General features: G+C 36.8%; 2 protein-coding genes across 2 annotated transcripts in view; one reads left to right on the forward strand and one right to left on the reverse strand.

Annotated features, from left to right (window-relative positions):
• The window catches only part of LOC126917958 (furin-like protease 2), a 567,776-nt gene that overhangs the window by 104,228 nt on the left and 444,952 nt on the right, over positions 1-18,596 (reverse strand). The gene's annotated exons all lie outside the window — the stretch shown is intronic.
• LOC126917963 (fork head domain-containing protein FD4) lies at positions 143-4,445 on the forward strand. Its single transcript, XM_050725458.1, has one exon. The coding sequence runs from the start codon at positions 476-478 to the stop codon at positions 1,691-1,693; it is 1,218 nt and encodes a 405-aa protein (XP_050581415.1). The 5' UTR covers positions 143-475; the 3' UTR covers positions 1,694-4,445.

Here is an 18,596-nt window from a genome sequence, read left to right on the forward strand (position 1 = left end):
GTTTCACGGGTTCAGGTCTCGGCATACAAAGCCCGCACTCTATTCCGGGTAAACGGGCGGAGCTTGTCGTCTCTCCCCTAGCACCTAGTGGGGAGAAGCCATCGGTGCTCTCCTGGCAGACGGCCGAATCGTAAATCATGACCAGTCGGTCGCTCGAAGCGCATCGTGGCAAACAGCCTGAAAACCTACGGAAAACATCGGTCGCGATCGATCCACACTCCGTACCGATCTCTAATTTCGTTTTTCACTTATTCCAATACCACTGTGCTTCGTCGAACTCAAGCTCAAAATTCATTCGTGCTTGCGACATTACGAACTATCATACCAGTGACACCTATTAAATGTAAAGATATTTCATAAAAATTCCCGTTATTGACATATGAATTATTATTAAGACACTGAATGAAGACTGTGAAGTTTCATGATTGTGGTAGTGATCTAGGATCCTAGACAATTGGTTTCTCAAGAAACGACCATGTGCAGCAACGAGAGCCCACCGCCAGCCAAGGAGCCTCTAGCCGTCGGTCTGGGCAACCCCATGACAGGCTTCTTGCCTGGACTGGAACACTATAGACTTCAATTATACCACTACGCAATGGCTGAGAGACTGAGGCTGGCTCAGCAGCTGCATCCCCAACATCCAGGCGTGGGGCATCCTCCATCCAGTGCTCCAACACATCTAGGGATGGGCCCAGGGTTTCCTGCGCCGCTACCATTATATCCGGCTGCAGCGGCTGCTGCCGGATATCCTAGTCGGTTAGCTCTGTCCATGGCCCTTCTTCATCCTCATCATCAGCGGATACCGGAAGAGCCCAAACCTCAACATAGTTACATTGGCCTTATCGCCATGGCGATCTTGTCTTCGCCAGAGAAGAAACTCGTACTATCGGATATCTACCAGCATATATTAGAACACTATCCTTACTTTAGAACACGGGGACCAGGCTGGAGGAACTCAATAAGACACAATTTGTCACTGAACGACTGTTTCGTTAAATCAGGAAGAAGTGCTAATGGAAAAGGTCATTATTGGGCTATACATCCAGCGAATCTAGAAGACTTTCGACGGGGAGATTTCAGGAGACGCAAGGCTCAGAGGAAGGTGAGAAGGCACATGGGTCTAGCCGTCGACGAGGAGCCAGATAGTCCAAGCCCACCTCCGTTACCAGCCACGCCACCTCCTCCAGCTACTTTAGGACCCCCAGTGGCTTCTCAGCCCATGCCGGGAATCTGGACACCGCATCACCATCATCCACACCATCAACAGCAACAACAGCAGCAACAAACATTCCAGAGTCAAACTCTGAGGCAGTCATCGACTTTTCAACCTTCGAGGAAGAGACAGTTCGACGTCGCGAGTCTCCTTGCGCCTGATGACCAGCATCAGATAGAGTCCGATCTCAGGCCACAGAAGGCAAGGAGGTTTAGTTGCAGTGAGGATGAGTTACATGATCTTCAGGAGCCTGATCAGGATGAGGAGGATGTTGATGTGGATGTTGTGGCTGAGACAAATGCTCTGCCGTCGCCCAACACGCCGTCGGCCAGTCCTGAGGCTAAGGTCATCTCGACGGCTGGTCACTGGACCAATCAGGGCATTCAGAGTGGGCAGATTTCGGGACTTCATATTCAGAGCCATCTGCAAGCGAGGAATTATTACGTGCCGGCGACCTCCAGCAATGGGTCCAACGTTTAATGGAAGATTTCGCGTTTATTACTCGAGTTCTTTCTGGTTCGAGACTAATTACAAACTGTTCGAGGTGGTTGGAGGATTGTGAAGGTGAACGATGCTGGGAGTAAGCGACGTGTAGAGGTGGATAAAGAGGTGATGGATAAGAGGTCGGGAATTCTTTTGATGGACGGCTTTTGGCCTTCTTTTATATTGTTTAGAGGGTTGGTATTTGGGAAGTTTTGAGGCACAGTGGTCCACGAACGAAATTTAGAATAAAATTTAACTAGATGATACGAGAAAGGGAACGATTATGGACTGTGAATTGTGGATTTTTATGCAAGCTCGTTATTTTCACGAGTACAGCAGCGCCTTGATTATTTGAACTTACTACTAATTTATACTGTTTAATCTGTGCATAATCGAATAACTTTATTTTCATATCAAGGAGAATTATTTATTTGATTACGATTATGTTTTTACTTTAGTAACTATTTTATGAATGTTGATATTAGATAGAAATAAAAGCTTTCGAATAGAAGTGTCATAATTTCATCCAATTTCTATTTTTGTTTTGCAATTTTTGTTGTCAGAGAACATTCCTAAATTTTTCACTAGTCATGATGTTCGAATAATTGAAGTTTTGCTGTACAAGAAGTATGGAACTGAAATAGATATTTGTTTTATCTATAAAAAATTAGAAAATATTTGAAAATTTAAAATATGAATTAAAATTATATTTTTATTTTAGATACATTGTATATTTTTGTGTATTGATGTATTATTTATATTTTTGCACTTTAAAATGTTGGGTAAATGAATAAAAATCCATAATTTAATAATAATCTTTAGTTTACAGATTCTTTAGGGCGATTTTCCAATAAATTTAACGATCTTTGTATTAATAAATTTTGATAAGTTAAAAATAAACCAAAGGATAGAAAATTAATCATTTTAGTCTGTAGGATAAATTTTAGTTATCTATAAAGAAGCAATAATTAAATATATTTAATCGCGAGAACAAAAATTTACTGAATTAATCAAATTTTGAATTGTCTGATTTTAAAGTTATATCGTTATTCAACTCTCGAATGTCGAGTGTGATAATAAAATTCATTAAAAAGTCCCTACTCCAATATCTTTTCAACGTACAAGAGTCATTAGTAGAAAAATTCGGAATTATTTCACCCGAGTATGTTATATATTTTAAGATTCTGACTCGAGTAAATCCAATTTATTTTTAGAGCACAAAATTAGTTAGTATAAAGATCCAAAATTATTTTAATTTTATGCTCCAAGAATCTAAGTCATGAAATTTCGATTTTGGTCCAATGTGCGTCGCTAAACTAAGCTGGTGCTAATTAGTCGTGCCAAATTGCGAAATTGTTTTAGTTCCTTCGACTATGCCAATTCGATCCTTCACCTTGTAATTAGATTAATATTTATCTAATTGTCTTTGTAAATATACATATGGCGGTTTTTGTTTACTTGGAAGTATGCGGCGCAATATGTTATTTTCGCGTATTTTTGGATAGAACGAACGAATTTCCCACTTCTCCATTAATTGGCTGTTCGAACTGATGTCCCGTCGCTTCCGGTACGAATCACGATGTATCTTTCAGTTCGAGTCCGGTACTTGAATCCACGTATCGTGCAACACGTGTTAGGGGAGAGTCTATGTGTACTATATAAATATAAATGTATAAGAATACGTGTAGTCGAAGATTTTGAGCTTAGAATTCCATTATTCGCGAATGAACATCAAGATGGACTATTAAAAGATATCGTACTTACTTCCTTATAGATATACGTTAAAATCACTCAAAAGTTTCAGCACTTCTCACCTTTTCTGTAAAATTGTGAGACCTGAATTCTTTTTATTAAATTAATAAGTAAGTTAGTCATATATTTTTATCAGTCGATATAAAACTACGTGGTATTTATGGCACGGGGGGGGGGGGGTCGTAAAGTAGCTGGAGGTGGTATTTATAAAGTATTTTTAAATCAAGTATTTAATTTAAACGTTCTTTACTTCCAGTCCTAAAATCTCCTCGTTAAGCTGCAGTTCATTGTCATAGAGGGTAAAATTATCAAAAAAACTTCTCAAAATGCAAGAATAATAACGAACGTACATTAATTATAAATATTTGCGTTGATAGTGGAATTCTAGCTTGGGAACTAAGAAATTTGTGTAAATAGAAGAAGGATGCCGTAAAATAGAAGATAATATGTCTCTATACGTAATTTCATACGTTTTTCCGTAACTATGAAATTCCAATGTGGGGCATTACATCAGACTGAAAAGCAGACCCGCCTGTTCAAAGTGTAATATACGAACGTTCGAAGGTTTACCGATAGTCTCGTCTTTATTATAATCCATATATCGTCTCGGACGATATACACGATATATGAAGAATATTATTCTGTGCAACTTCTCGCCCCTTCTGTATGTATGTATATGTACCTATGTATACGTGCCTACGTATAATTGAGATGTATCACAATTAACATACAAACAAACACAAACACATGCAGACGCGAATAAATATAAATTGAACATACACGAACACGAACCATGATAGACAGATAGATCGCGGTTCTTACGATTCGTTCGTAAATGAAAAATGGCAAATGAGTAAATGGAAAGAAATATAGACGGTTTTTTAAAGATTACCTCAAATAACACAGATACGTGGTCGATCTGTCTCTCTTGATTCTCAGCGCGGAACTGCCGCATCTCGATGCAATTGAAGCTGAATAAAGTTTCTGTTCCCATGAATTCTCGATTCGTTTTATTCTTCACCTGCCACATTTTCAACGTGGTTCGACAATTTTTAGTTTTAGACAAGAAAGGAAATCTGTACAGGACTGTATGGTTAAGGTTCTAGGTTGATAACTTTTTTAGGTGGAAACAAATGTTCATTAAGACAATTTTCTAATTTGAATTTCGCTAACGCAAGAGAACATTTGAGAAATTTGAATCAAGTAGTCTGAAGAATCTTCTTCCCTTTGTAAGAAAGTTAAATTGATTCCAGTTCAATTCGGCGGGAAAGAGATATACTTGTTATGAACGAGTGCTATGACCAAAAATATTGCAAAGTTTTATTGCTCTATTTTGTGTTTAAGACAAAATAAAAGATTTGAAAACAAAGCACAAGCAGTAAGCATAATAATATATAAGAAGCGTACAAATATCTTGACATAGATAATATGTATAGTCCATTAGAAGGTTGAAGATATCACGCATAATGATTTGAACTATGAATTCAGTGAACTTTGGCTGATGATAATAATCTAACTCTGCACGTACATATCTCAAACAAATGCAGGAATATAACTATCTTTACACAATTGATGAATCTCTCTCTCTCTCTCTCTCTCTCTCTCTCTCGATATAAAGTTGTCAGTTTTTACAATGCAATAGATCGGTTACTGAAATCACGTGTTAATTCGTTATCAACTAAACAAATGTTCATTTACTAAAACAAATCTTTTATCGGTTAATGTAAACTCTTTAAAAGCAATAAAATCGAAATGAAGATAAGAATAAAAATACTAATAACTACATGAATTATACGATATGATATTATTGAATGTTATTCACTATCCAATAAACAAAAAAATGATATTAAGTGAATACGAGTGATGATCATAATTACCAGGAGCAAAGTTGCTTTCAATCATAATTCTTGACAATAATTATACCTGAGTATAAAATAATTAATAATAGACGTGTATACGCGGCTTTGGGTCCGATAGGATTAAAATCACGTTACGATAAATTAATCCAGAAATATCGAATATAATTATTCACTAATAGAATAAAAATACTGTTATTTCAAAAGAATTATTCCTAATTACCAGACACTTCATGTTTTTAATCTTGTTCCAGCATCTCGGAAGCATTTACATATTTCGAACACGCGTTGGGAAACTAACAGCGTTGCTAATCCTTCAACACACGAGAATATCCGTGAATCCTTATCGTGTTCTTACGTGCATCGACTAAATGGCCACGATAGAAGCGTTTGTTGTTACGACAAGTAAAGTGCATAGCCACATTGGCCACTCAGGATTTTCCATCGGTGCACAAATGTACACGGAATGTTTGTGTCAACTTTTCGCATTTTTCTGCGTGTCACGAAACCCGTTTGAGAAAAAGGCGGGAAAAATAACGAAGGTATTCGTGTTAAGAGCGGGATTGCACGCGGTTTGTTTTTCGAGGCATTTCTATCGGCGGCGGCTTAAAATCATCGATGATTCGTTCCCGTCAGAAAACAACATCCAGCACACGATTCAATACACTTTGAGGCTGTTTAACGATTTAACGATTAATTATGCAGAACGTTTCGTATATGCGTTTTGATGTTGACTCGACTGAAACGTGTTTAGTACATCTTTTATCATTAGCTTCATTCGAAGATCGGAAACTCCAAGGAATAACGTGTCTTTGAAAGAGACAAATTATTTGGGAACTTTTAAATACAATTATTGGAAGGCTGTTTTTGTCAATAATAATCTTATATTATAAATATTCTCCATCGAGGGTTACGTATAAATGAAAAACTCTGCCTTTTAAATAATTTCGACTAAAGTATACCTGAAATAACAAATTTTCACGATAACACAGTATTACCGACTACTTGGACATTTTGAAAAATAAAACATTCCGGATATTATTATTAAAAATAATTTGTTATATTTATCTCTCGACTAATGTCTTCTCTACTACTACTTTTTTCTTTCACTTGTATCGTAGAATAATTCAAGCTGTGACATACTTCATGAACTCTTGTTTTATCAATCAGTTTTTTCTTCAAATCATCGCTTCAATTTTTCAGATTGCAGAACGACACAAATGGAATAGATAAATATTATTTACATTCACTTAAATCATAAAGTGCGTCGATGTGCTTAGTATATCTATGTATACTTGTGCACAGTGATGACTAGTCGATCGTTCATTTGCTTATTGCACATATTATACTTTCAATTATTGCAACGTAACTTCTTTAGATAATCGTATCAGTGCTTTAAGTTCGATAAGGGGACGCGAAAATCATATGACAAAATGTTTTAACATACAAATAAGACAGAAGCGATGTTCGAAACGATTTGCTAAAAACCTGTCTTATCTAATAATATACTCGAATGTAAAATATAAGTGGAACACTTAACAAAGACCTGGTTTACGATTATCATGGTACAATACCAGTAAGATGACGAATTATTAGTATTATATTTTGTAAAAAATATTACATATATCAAAGTTTCTATATATTACGTACATATTATGTTTCGAATTTTTAATTGAAAATATATATACCTTGCAAAAGATCATTCAAATCAAAAATATAAATGTGTATGTTGTAAATTCACTGAAACGTTCATTAAAAATTATGAATTATTAAACTAAATAATATGATATGAAATTTTTATTCCAAGTTTATCAAAATAATATAATATGAAATTTCTATTAAAAATCATGAAATATTTACGAAAATTGAATTTGAGATTCGATCGTGAATCTATATCGGTATACCTACGAGACAAAAATAAACGAGATATTTTTTAATTTTCTTTATATTTTTGTATGAAATTTTATAAAAAGAATTTATTATTATAATGCACGTTAAGTAGATATAATCGGGTTTAAAATCGATAAAAATCGATGCTATTTTGCAGGTGTTTGGTAATGATAATGCGACGATAATATTAGGCCGTGCTTAAAGCGTGCTTTCAAGAATATAATCATTTTGTTCGGTGCAGCTTTTAGCCGAGTTTTTGATTTTAACGGTTCGCTATTAAAAGTTTTGCGAACAATTTAGCCGACGGAATCGTGTTCAAGATACAGCGTTAAAATTCGTAATTAACCGAGCTGCGGCGTTCTCGACGTGCTAAATATGAATCTCAGCTGCCATTTGAATTTTCACGGGAAATCGAATTCAAACGCTTCGACGATTCCACAAAACTTGTAAAATTTTAACAATATCCTACTTACCATATTTTATAATAATATTCAAATGTATTTGGAATATTCGAAATTTATATGCAAAGCTAGAAGAAGTTTGTCTAATCGAAATTTAGAATGAAATAACAACAAATACGACAGAGAAATTAATAATACGAATGCCGATATCGATTAAAATAATAATCGAGAGATACGCTAAATATAAATGAGAAGAAATTGAACGTTACATCAGCGTAGCCTTAAAAATGATTTAAATCTTCTTATTAAATCATTGAGAAAAGAATTTCAGCAACCTGTCCAAGGATACGATATCTTCAAAATCGAGGATTATAATATTCATGCAGGGGGATTTGATTGAAAAAATTGAGAGGCTGAGGGGATGAGTGGTCGAATCAGGGATAAGGCAAAATATTTTTTCCCTTATAATAATAATAGGAGAAGATTTTAATGCCAGGAGTATTATAATATATAATAAAAATATTACATACTATTTTTTTTTAAATATAATACAAATAACAATAGTGAAGGAAAATATTTCTAAAATATCTCTAACAATGTATAAGGCTATACGACACGATTTCGATCTATCATGCTGAACAAAGAAGCATTGAGAAAACCGCATTTCTTTTCCATCTGTCTCCCGGTTCGTGATTTCGTTTTATGGTCAGCGTTACGCTACGTCATTATTTGTTAAATATTCGAAAACTCGGAACGATAGTTCGCTTAGTGGGTTCGGAACAACAAACCAGAGCAACGTTTGCATAGTTACAATGGGCTTTCCGGCAAGCAAACGCATCTGACTGTTTTTCTAACACCCTGTTCGTGGTATAGAATCTTCTGGGAACGTAAAGAACTAGTTCGAAATGGATACAAGGAAGAATTTTCACATGACCTACGTCAAATTTTAGTTTAGTGGAAACTTAAGAACAAAGTAAAAATTTTGAAGGAAAGGTATTACTTGATGTATAACTACTACGTAAAGTTATAATTCTTCCAAATTTAACGATAGAAGGTAAAATATGTCTAAAGTCTAGAAATTTTCAATTAATTTTTCTATCTGAAATGTTGTCTTGCCTATATTATTGTATCATAACTTACAAAGCACGTTCTGAAGATTTGTATTTAACGTCTTATCGTTAACCACTGTTATTAATTTCTCTTCTATAAAAGATTATTTAACAAGTTTTAAACAGATCAATCTTTTTAAAAAATTATAAAGTTCAACCTATTATAGTATTTGATCAAACGGTGAAAAGCTTGAAATTCATAAACCTATATATAAAACCACATGAAATCATAAATATTTGCCATTAATCGAATTTTTCCAATTTTTTATACCGGATTGTTAATACAGAGTTGTTAATTATTTTTCAGAAAAACATTTCTTATTATTTTAAAAAATATTTATTTCTTTAAAAAATCATATTTCTTTAAAAAATCGCTAATATCATTTGAATCACTATTATTAACGATATTTTAAGGGATGTGTAACTACTACATAGTCGACATTCCAAGTTGCTGAGATTTATTCACGTTGAAATATTTTCAGAATCTTGGAGAAACGAACAACATCCTGTCCCGTGTCCGTGTCGTTTGTGATTGTCGGAAGCAATATTTAACAAATTGCTTTCGTTTCCATCGCGGGGCTTCCCTCCTTTGTGCCAGTGTACTATTGAGGATCAGGTTGTCGCTCGCAATACGATCGTTTAAGGTTTCATTTGATGAATCGAGAGACAATGGAACACTTTATCACAGGAACTGGTAAATCTTGCATTGTTGCTGGCAAAGAACTGGCAGGAAAATCAGAATACTGAAGTACCGCCTGATATTGTCACGTAAACATTTCTATGTTATAATGAATATTTAATGAATCCTTCATAAACGAATATTTGACGAATTATTTACCAGAATCACACGTTATTTAACGTTGAAAAGGAAATCGGCTTGTAGAATGTTATATATCTACTATTCCATCGAACGTGCACGATGCACCTCACATAACGATCAGATCCTTGTGAGCGAAACAGTTAAGAACCGTTCAAGGAAAACAGATTATCTTATGGATTTTCAAACAGCTTAGAACTAATGTCTTTCTCGTTAGGGAAGATTTATTCAGCATTATTTGCGATAAGATCAGACAACATCAGTGATACACGAACCAATTTTTTAAACTATTGTCTAATCCTGAGATGTAATTTTTATACAAAACAAATTATTTATTAAAATTCTGTATATAGAAATCTGTGTATTTAACTTATCACAAGAAAATGCAAACATATTTCGTCATAAAATATAATATAAATAAAATATAGCATAGAGTGACTCATTGTCGTTATGCAAACGATAGCATTCGTTATAATATCTGATAGATAAAAACAATTCTTTATTTAGGTGGAATTTTCATAATTATATTCGTGTAGATATGAATGTCATAATATTACATACAATATTGACTATATAAATTCCGTACAGTGTAAGGTCACACACAAAGTAATAATTGTTAGAAGTTCTAATAATTTCTCAGGTGGCCCACCATTTCATTTCTCATAAATATCCCAATATGTGTTTATGAATTCAAATTTTCACTTTATACAATCCCACCATCGATAATACCTAACCACAAAAATTCAGGAACTTCCACAAATTCTTCTCATGTCGCGCTTCCCTGATTCCTCGACAAACAGGAAGACAACTGTCAAACCTGCTCCATTTTCACGTCTTTCAGCCAACAGCTCAACCTTTTAAAAATCGACAGAAAGATCGCAAGTATGAGATAAAAAGTAGGAAAATCGGATGGAAATCAGCGTAGGTTCGCGATGCGTATCGTCGCCGGACGTATTTAGATCAGATTGCCGGATCGACCGCGTCCGTTCGCGTTGTTTGCTACACGCTTGCAACGCGTCATGCATATACATGCACATAACCGATGATGCAGCCGGAGCTGGAGCGTATGCATGTGGCGAAACTGGCTACGATGCGACCCGTGTCATACACACCGGATGCACGGTGGTACACGTATGCACACGGAGTAGAATACACACACACCTGTACACATGCATATACGCGCGCGCACAAATATGTATAGAGTGATTCTAAAATCGGGCTGCAACTGGGATTGATGCGTGAATCTTAACGTAAAAAAAAGTGAGAAATTTAGAATAAGATTCCTTTAGAGGACGCTTCGTTCTGGGGAAAATGGAATTTGAAAATTTGTTTGGAAGGCTAAGATAGAGTTAAGTATTTGAATCGGAGAATAATATTCGGGTCGAGTTAAGTAATTTTTATTGGAATTTTAGAATCATTGAACCTTACAAATTTGTTGCTTTGAAAAAGGTGGTACGAAAAAACGTTACACTTTTCGATTTATTTCTACACAAGAAGTCATCGTCTTCGCGACTATGATTTTGGTAGCACATTGTATACATATAGACCTATGTACACAGATACCTACACATATACGCAGGTATGTATGCGAACAGAGTTCGATCATAGATGATGAAGGTACAGTAGAGCAGAATCGGCCGGTGATCTTGTTACCTCGATAGTTGTTACTCTGCAAATGGATTTGCGGCTGCGTGGATTAGGATCGCCTATGCATCGAACCACTGACGCCAAGGATGCTTTCCGCTTCCCTCGTCGGAAGAGGCGGTATTGTGTTATCATTATGGAGTAGCCTTTGAATTAATCGAAGTACGTAGTTGGTTTGATCGTGTTGCTTGTTGATTATGAGGCTTTTTGATTGCGTTAATTGGGGGTGGGAAAATTGGTTACCCGTTAATTACTGTCATAGGTAGAGGTTCCCTTGAGAGAAATTTGTAGCAAAGGTTATAGGAATCTTTCAGTAACTAAACAGACCGGCTTCACTTTTCGTTTTCTCAACTTTTTGGCTTGGATACGTGATTACGGTTCAATTTCTATGTAAAAAGAAAAAACCAACTGATTAATTCTTGCTCCTTAATAGACTGCGAATATTTATGCGAATTCATATCTTTATTAATATAATTAAGGAAATTGTCATCTCCTAAATATTATAGAAAGTACTATATCTTGCATATTTTCTATATTTTATCCTATTATTTATATATATTCTGTGGAATTTTGTGCTTTTCAATTTTCCATAAACGTATAAAAATCCGCAGTCTGCTCATTACGAAATATCGCGAGCCACTTTCCCATGAGACACGACCGAATGAATGCGAAGGGCCTCGGTCAACACTTTTGTCCCGCGGCACGCAGGTAAAATATTAGTCGATCCTTCGAGCGGCGAACAGGACGCGTAAAATGGGAACTCCCTGGCGGTTGGCTGCACGAACCAAAAGCCTTTGGAATGCCATGGCGTGAACTCGGTCTGGCCTTCCCTTCGTATCAGGTGTTGCGCGATTCCAACGCCTAATAATCTATTTATAGCCGCCATTGTCAAAATTGGCTGTCCTGCAATGTATTTTTAGGATCGACCCACTCGGCAATTGACAAATAGATCGCGATTCAGGAATCGAGAGCGAAGATGTTTATCTGGCTATTTGCGCGTTTCCGGTGCACGAGAGGCGACACGCCGAACGTTTTACAAAAGAATCGTATCTTAAATGATGAATGATGAAACGAAAATGGAGCGGTGAGAAGGCAAATGGCTAGAACGAGATGGAAGAATACAGCGGAAAGAGGGTGGCGGTTAAACATTTGGTATTTTCTGGTCGGATGTGGGTTCTTGAAAGTGAGGTGTGAGCTTTTGGAGAGATGAAAAGTTACTTCCGGTTAGTCGACGGTGGATGTTGAAGGTTTTAGGAAGATTATTTTATTAATTATTCTGTTATCAGGTGTTTCATAATTAGTTTATTATTGAAGGATTTTGGAGTACGCTCGAAATACTAATCGTCACTGTGAACAAAGATATTACGAAAAGTAAAATTCTTAATATCTTGTGTTTCGTTCTTTCTACAATAGCAAACATAAGCTTTGGAAGCGATATTACTTCGTTTTTTAATATATTTCGAACGAGATTTTGCTCGTTCTTTCTCAACGCAGTATATTGCAATAAGAATTTTAAATTGACGCAATATACAAGACGCGAGTTTGAAGCAGAATATGAAAGAAAGTCACAGGGAGTATTCAGCGACTGTTACTGTTACATAATCTGTCGCGTTTGCACTGAACGTTGCCATCAAATCACAATATTGTTAATTGGACGCGTTGAACTGTGGTGTTCACGCGTGCCGTGACTGCTTTTGTCGCTTACAGGCATTACCGTTCCCATCTCGCGCAATTATTTTTCCTCCAGAATGATTTTCGTTGCCTCGATACCTCCGAACAATTGAATCGTTCCGGACTTCCGATAGAATTGCCAGCGAAAGTCGAGAACCCCGCGGCGACAACAGCTGCATCCGCAGAATATTTCTTCGTCGCGAGATACAAATACACCAAACGTCGCGACAATGGCTTGAAAAACATTTCAAGGAACCTACCCAGCACTGTTGCAAACTACTTTATTATCGCTCGTTCGTCTCGAAATAATTTCACCCCGTGGATTTCATCGCGATTTTCGTTTATTTCAGATTGCCGGGCTAAGCGAAAATCTGTTTTGTTGGATTTGCGTCGAAAGAGGAGGAACAATATACGATTTGTATTGTAGTTGATCGTGAAAGTAACGAATCAAATTTTGTATTTTTCAGGTTAGATTTGTGTTTAAAGAAACATACATTTCATGCTTTATGAAATTGTATTTTCGTATAAGTTTCGCACCTTATCATGTGGTATTTTGATGCGACATTCCTACAAAAGTAAAACGATTTGAAAATCGTGATTTTATTTCTATAAAAATTTCATTTAAATGCCACGCTCAGCTTCGCATCTTACTGTATACCGAAAACACGGAAAAGAGTAAAATAAAATAAAATACGAAACAAATAAAACAACAGAATCATTTGGGGCATTCAAAATCGATGAAACTATAACGAAATTAACTGGTTTGATCTGGTCGAATGGAATCGTGGAAATTTTGGGAAATCTGAACGCGGGCAGACACTGCTATACACCAAGCCGCTGTTAGCAAATATTTTCCAGCGACATTCGCATTATGAAACGGCGTCGTGTTTTGCGAGAATTCGGCTATTTTCTGTGCTGGGAGTACGAAGCGAGCCGCGGTATCGACGCCGTTTATTTATCTGTAGCCGGCGTTGGATCGCGCGAATCAATCAATAGCTGCGTTCAATTCGAAACGCGCATTTGTCGACACGACGATGCGTTGCCGTGTATCCTGTGTAGAACTTTTAACACAGGATGCACGGGGGTAGTCCGCACGCAGCCCGGTTTTCAAATTCGGGAAACCTTTGCACCGCCTATTATCGTCGCGTTAATGCACCCTCTAAAGGGGGCGCAACTTTCCATTTTTCCATTCGATCATGTGTGTTTCACGTATGTGTATATGTAAGCTATGGTGTTTTTTTGTATCGGAAAAATTTGGTGTATTTTTTCTTTCTACGTTTCAACGTCGCGTGAACTGTACATATATGGTTACTAGCGACCGATAATGAGGATTGAAAATGTTATTAGGTTTTGTTGTATAACATCGAACCGCTCGAAAAGGAGACTCATGTTTTATGATATGTAGCGTACGAAGCGATTGCACGTGGAATATTTGGAATTGATAAGTGATAATTATGTTATTTGCGGGATGTATGTGACCTTGAAATGTGTTTTAATGAAATACTTTATCTGCAACTTTTATCAGGCTGAAGTTAACTGGAAATTATTGAAATTATTTGAAAGTCGGAATTTTCGTTCTTTGACGACGTACTTTGAAATGGAATGCAATTTAAAACAGAAATGCAGAGTATTTGTTACTTTTTCGTGACGAGTGTAGTGCAATAACGTTTCACAGACGAGTTATGCGGCTGATGAAATTGGTGACTGTAAGATAATGCACGCAGTTTCGCGCAGCGCCATTGCTGAACGCGATTTTCGCCATGTGGAGGAAATTTAGCATGGAACTATTGTTATGAAATTATGGCTAGCCTCGGTATAGCAACGGCTTATGAAAATAGAGTTTATTACGCGTGTATGTTCGCGTAACCGTGTAACAAAGCAGCCAAAACTTGTAAATATATCCTAAAACACGCTGAAACTTTTTTATCATCTTATTTTACATTCTCCGAATGAACCTTTTCATTTTTTTGTATTACATAATGATTAAATATCTTACTCTAAATAATACAATAGCAATAGAATTACATTTTCATCATATTTCATAAGACTTTAAATTTACAGTGGGTTAATTTTCACTAATAGTATCAATTAAGAGTTAACGCTTATTGTTAGTGGTTTATGGAGTTGCTATAGGTATTGTACTTTGTCTTTCATATAAACGAAATGCATTATAAATATAAAAGACGTTCTACTGTATACAATTTTATGTTATTTGTGTTATCGCCTAGTATGAAATTCTATAATATGTGATCATATATTATCATAAGATCGTTATACAGAACCACTTAAAATCATTACTTAGCATCATTAAAACCTAGTTTAGAATACTAAAGAGTCCTATATAGAGAAGGAACGATTCGAATTTTCCTGAACGATGGCAGGGAACGGGAAGTGGGCACTCGTGAGGTATTAAAGGACACTCGATTGGCCACCGTACTTAAGGGTGTAACCGACCGCATAATCAGGGTCACGGCTGCTCTTCCTCGAGAACTCTCTTCCCGTCGGCCAGCCGAATAAATCGGAAACAAATTCGACATGGAAAGGCCTCCATGCTTCGAGGGCCGCCGGCAGGGATTGTCTCCTGCGACATAATGACATTCGGCCGTGCGTGAAGCTGCCTGGTTAGATTCAAAGTGGTCCATGGAAAGCGTCTCGAGAGGGCAACACGCCGCAGCCCGATTGTCCCGGACGACGCCTCTATGCAGCCTGAATTTCGAATTCGCGTAAACACCCCAGTGTATTAAGACGCTTACGTGTCCTGCCGTTGCGCTCTATTGGACATTCGAGAAAGAGGATGATGTACGACGATCATATGTCGTAGCTAGATTGCGGGCCTTTATGCATTTCCATATTTTTACAAATGCAACTAAAAAAATGGAACCTACGTAGTGATATTTTTCTAACTCCTGGCATGAATATATATTGTAACAAATTGCACAATATTTTATGTATTTATATATTCTTGCATATCATATACAATTCTGTTCATTTCTATATCTTCGAGATTCGTAAATGCATAATGCATGATCACCGCAAATGCATAAACATCTGCAGTTTAGTCGTGGCGAGTCTTCGCGTGTCCATTTATCTAACCATCGATGTACTCGATGCAATGGAACTACAAAACAATTAACCTCGCGGACTCAAACCCGAGAAATCGATCTTGCAATCGATGAAAGGGTTCAAAAGCTTCATCTCGTCATACTCATATATAAGCTAGAACCGGGATACTGGTTACTCGAGACGTTTCAAAAAGCGAGCAAAAGATGAGAACGCCACTTGTACGAGATATTATATGCACACACAGGCAGCAGTTGCTTTTGCCGTATGTTTGCCATGCGGCTCCCGGTAGCCATGCAATCGAGGTGTCTTCCACGGTATTTCTTTACACACGCACGGCTTTCTTTGCTCCTCGAGCGTGTACTTTTCCACGCGCTCACCGGGATCGAGAGGTCGAACGTAACCGCGTGGCCGGCTAATGGACGCCACTCGAGACCACTTTGACCGCGGCAAACATCGACCACGTTTCTTGAAAACCCATCCGCGACTCTTGCCTCTCTTCTCTTCTCGCTTCCCTTACCTGCGACTTCTTGCTTCCTGCCTTGTGTACCGAAAACGCTCCACAATTACGCGAAGTTATATAGTGAATATAAAAAATATTGTCGCACATCCTTACTTTTGAGCGAAGCATTTTTGTTTTCATTAGACTCTATACGTTTCATTTTCATAGTCTCAGATTTGTTTTAAAAGAGACAAATTTCTGAAAGGGTTCATTCCATGCAGAAACGAAGTCGTACAGGTTCAAAGAATGTTCGAGGACATAAAGTAGCAAGGCTGCTGTAATACGCGTATTAGCTAGCTAAATGCTCGTTGTTCGACTTGTCCCGGGAGAGCAGAGGGTAAAATTTTGCCCGAAGGCCTGGCAACCATCTTCCCAAGGGACATGATCGGCACCTCGACTCTGAATCGGACTATCGAGTTTCGTTTAGGGTAACCTGACAAAACTAGCCGCCCTTAGGTTATTAAACTTATGTTCGTCGAAGATCAAAAACTTCGCGCTGCGAAAAATTCCAAGTCGAAGAAGGTTGAACTTTGAGAGTCAGCTCTTTCAAAGTCATACGCGGGTTCGTGAAAGTACGTGTAGAAACCCCTTCTATGAATATATCATTCGTATTATAAATGAAACACAGTGAGCGTTACAAAATAAATAAGAACAGTATTCATTTTTTCGTATTCACAGTTTGTCGAAGAGATCAAGTTTTTCAGAGAATGTCCAATAGACGCACGAATCAAATAACATTTCCAACGCAAACGTTTTAACGTTTTCCGCGAAGACTTTCAATACTTGTACAACGACCGTTATGAAAATAAATCATAGTTACATATTTAGCACGCTTCTGTAAAGAGAAGATATATAAATGTTATTAAATATGACACAATTCGCTTAGATCGGATTTCCCGTGTGGCATTTCTTGATCGATGCTGATTGCGTGGCTGTTACACGAGGAATAATTGATCAATCCAGATGTCATTGCACTACCGCTGGAGAGCAATGTGTTCCACGATACTCGGAATCTTCTGAATGATTACCATTAATCTGACACGAAGTAATTACGCATCTGATAATCTCTGTGGTTTTTTTATTTATAGGTATCTGTGTCTTAATTACGTGGCTTGTGTATTTAGAAAAATTAAAGGGAGAATCTTAGATAGGTGAATGTAACGTTAAACTATAGTCGATGAGGTATACCTATTTCAATAGCAATTACAGCACATAATTATAGAATTTTCAAGATTTAAATAATACATTTTTATTTGGCTAAAATTATAAAAATCCGATTAAATTTTCATCAATTTTGTTACTTGTCGATGCAGATCTTGGTTATTTTAAATGCGTTACAAATATGTATGTTGCTTTTTAATGATAGTTTTCTTTATGGAATAAATTTCGTCATCAAGTTTAGATAAAGAGCCTTCTAAACAATAAAACAACCTCACAAACTTTAATAATTACCAAGTCTTTTACATTTACCTTTTAAAGAACCAATTTTATTGTGTCAGTTGTTTCTTAATAAAATTTCCAAGATGGTTTGTTTCTTTTCTTACCACTAGACTATGGTTGTTTCTGTAAATTCGTATTTTCATAAACTCGATTAAAGAAGTGGAATCCAAGCAAAAATTCAGTTCGCTTACTAAATATTACGACAAGTACTATACTTTGGATACTTTGTATATTTTTGCATATTATGCGCATTCTATGAATTTTGGCGCCCCGGGGTTTCTTACAAATTCATGAACATCCGCTGTCTTCTGACCACATAATCGGTGTTTCGTACATGAAACATATATAATATAAGAAGAAAGAAGAAATATATAAGAAAATCTATAAAAATTGAAAGTTTTTCGTTAATGTCATAGTTACGAAACACAATGTATACCGTGAGTTCTAGTCTGGTAATCGTGGCTGATTCTACGGGGGTAAGAAATTAGTATTCAGGGGCGTATCCGCGAGCGTTTATTTTCCAAAGACCGGCAAATAGGTCTGTCTGATGGTGGTGGTGGGAAGCACCAAGGGTATTCCATCGTGCTACGTACTTTCTGCCTGAGCCGTTTTGCGAAAAGCACGACCCGGTGTAATGGGCATGTCGTCACAAACTGTTGGGACGCTTAACCGACACAGGCGTCGCGACAAAACGCGTCGTCTCGTCATTCCAAAGGGCAAGGCCGTCGAAGGGAAGAAGAAGGACGACAGAATATAGG

This window comes from Bombus affinis, chromosome 6, assembly GCF_024516045.1.
Source record: "Bombus affinis isolate iyBomAffi1 chromosome 6, iyBomAffi1.2, whole genome shotgun sequence".
Lineage (NCBI taxonomy): Eukaryota > Metazoa > Arthropoda > Insecta > Hymenoptera > Apidae > Bombus > Bombus affinis.

Excerpts from the sequence above, each read along its gene's own strand:
- LOC126917963 (XM_050725458.1), top strand. The coding sequence starts at position 476 with ATGTGCAGCAACGAGAGCCCACCGCCAGCCAAGGAGCCTCTAGCCGTC.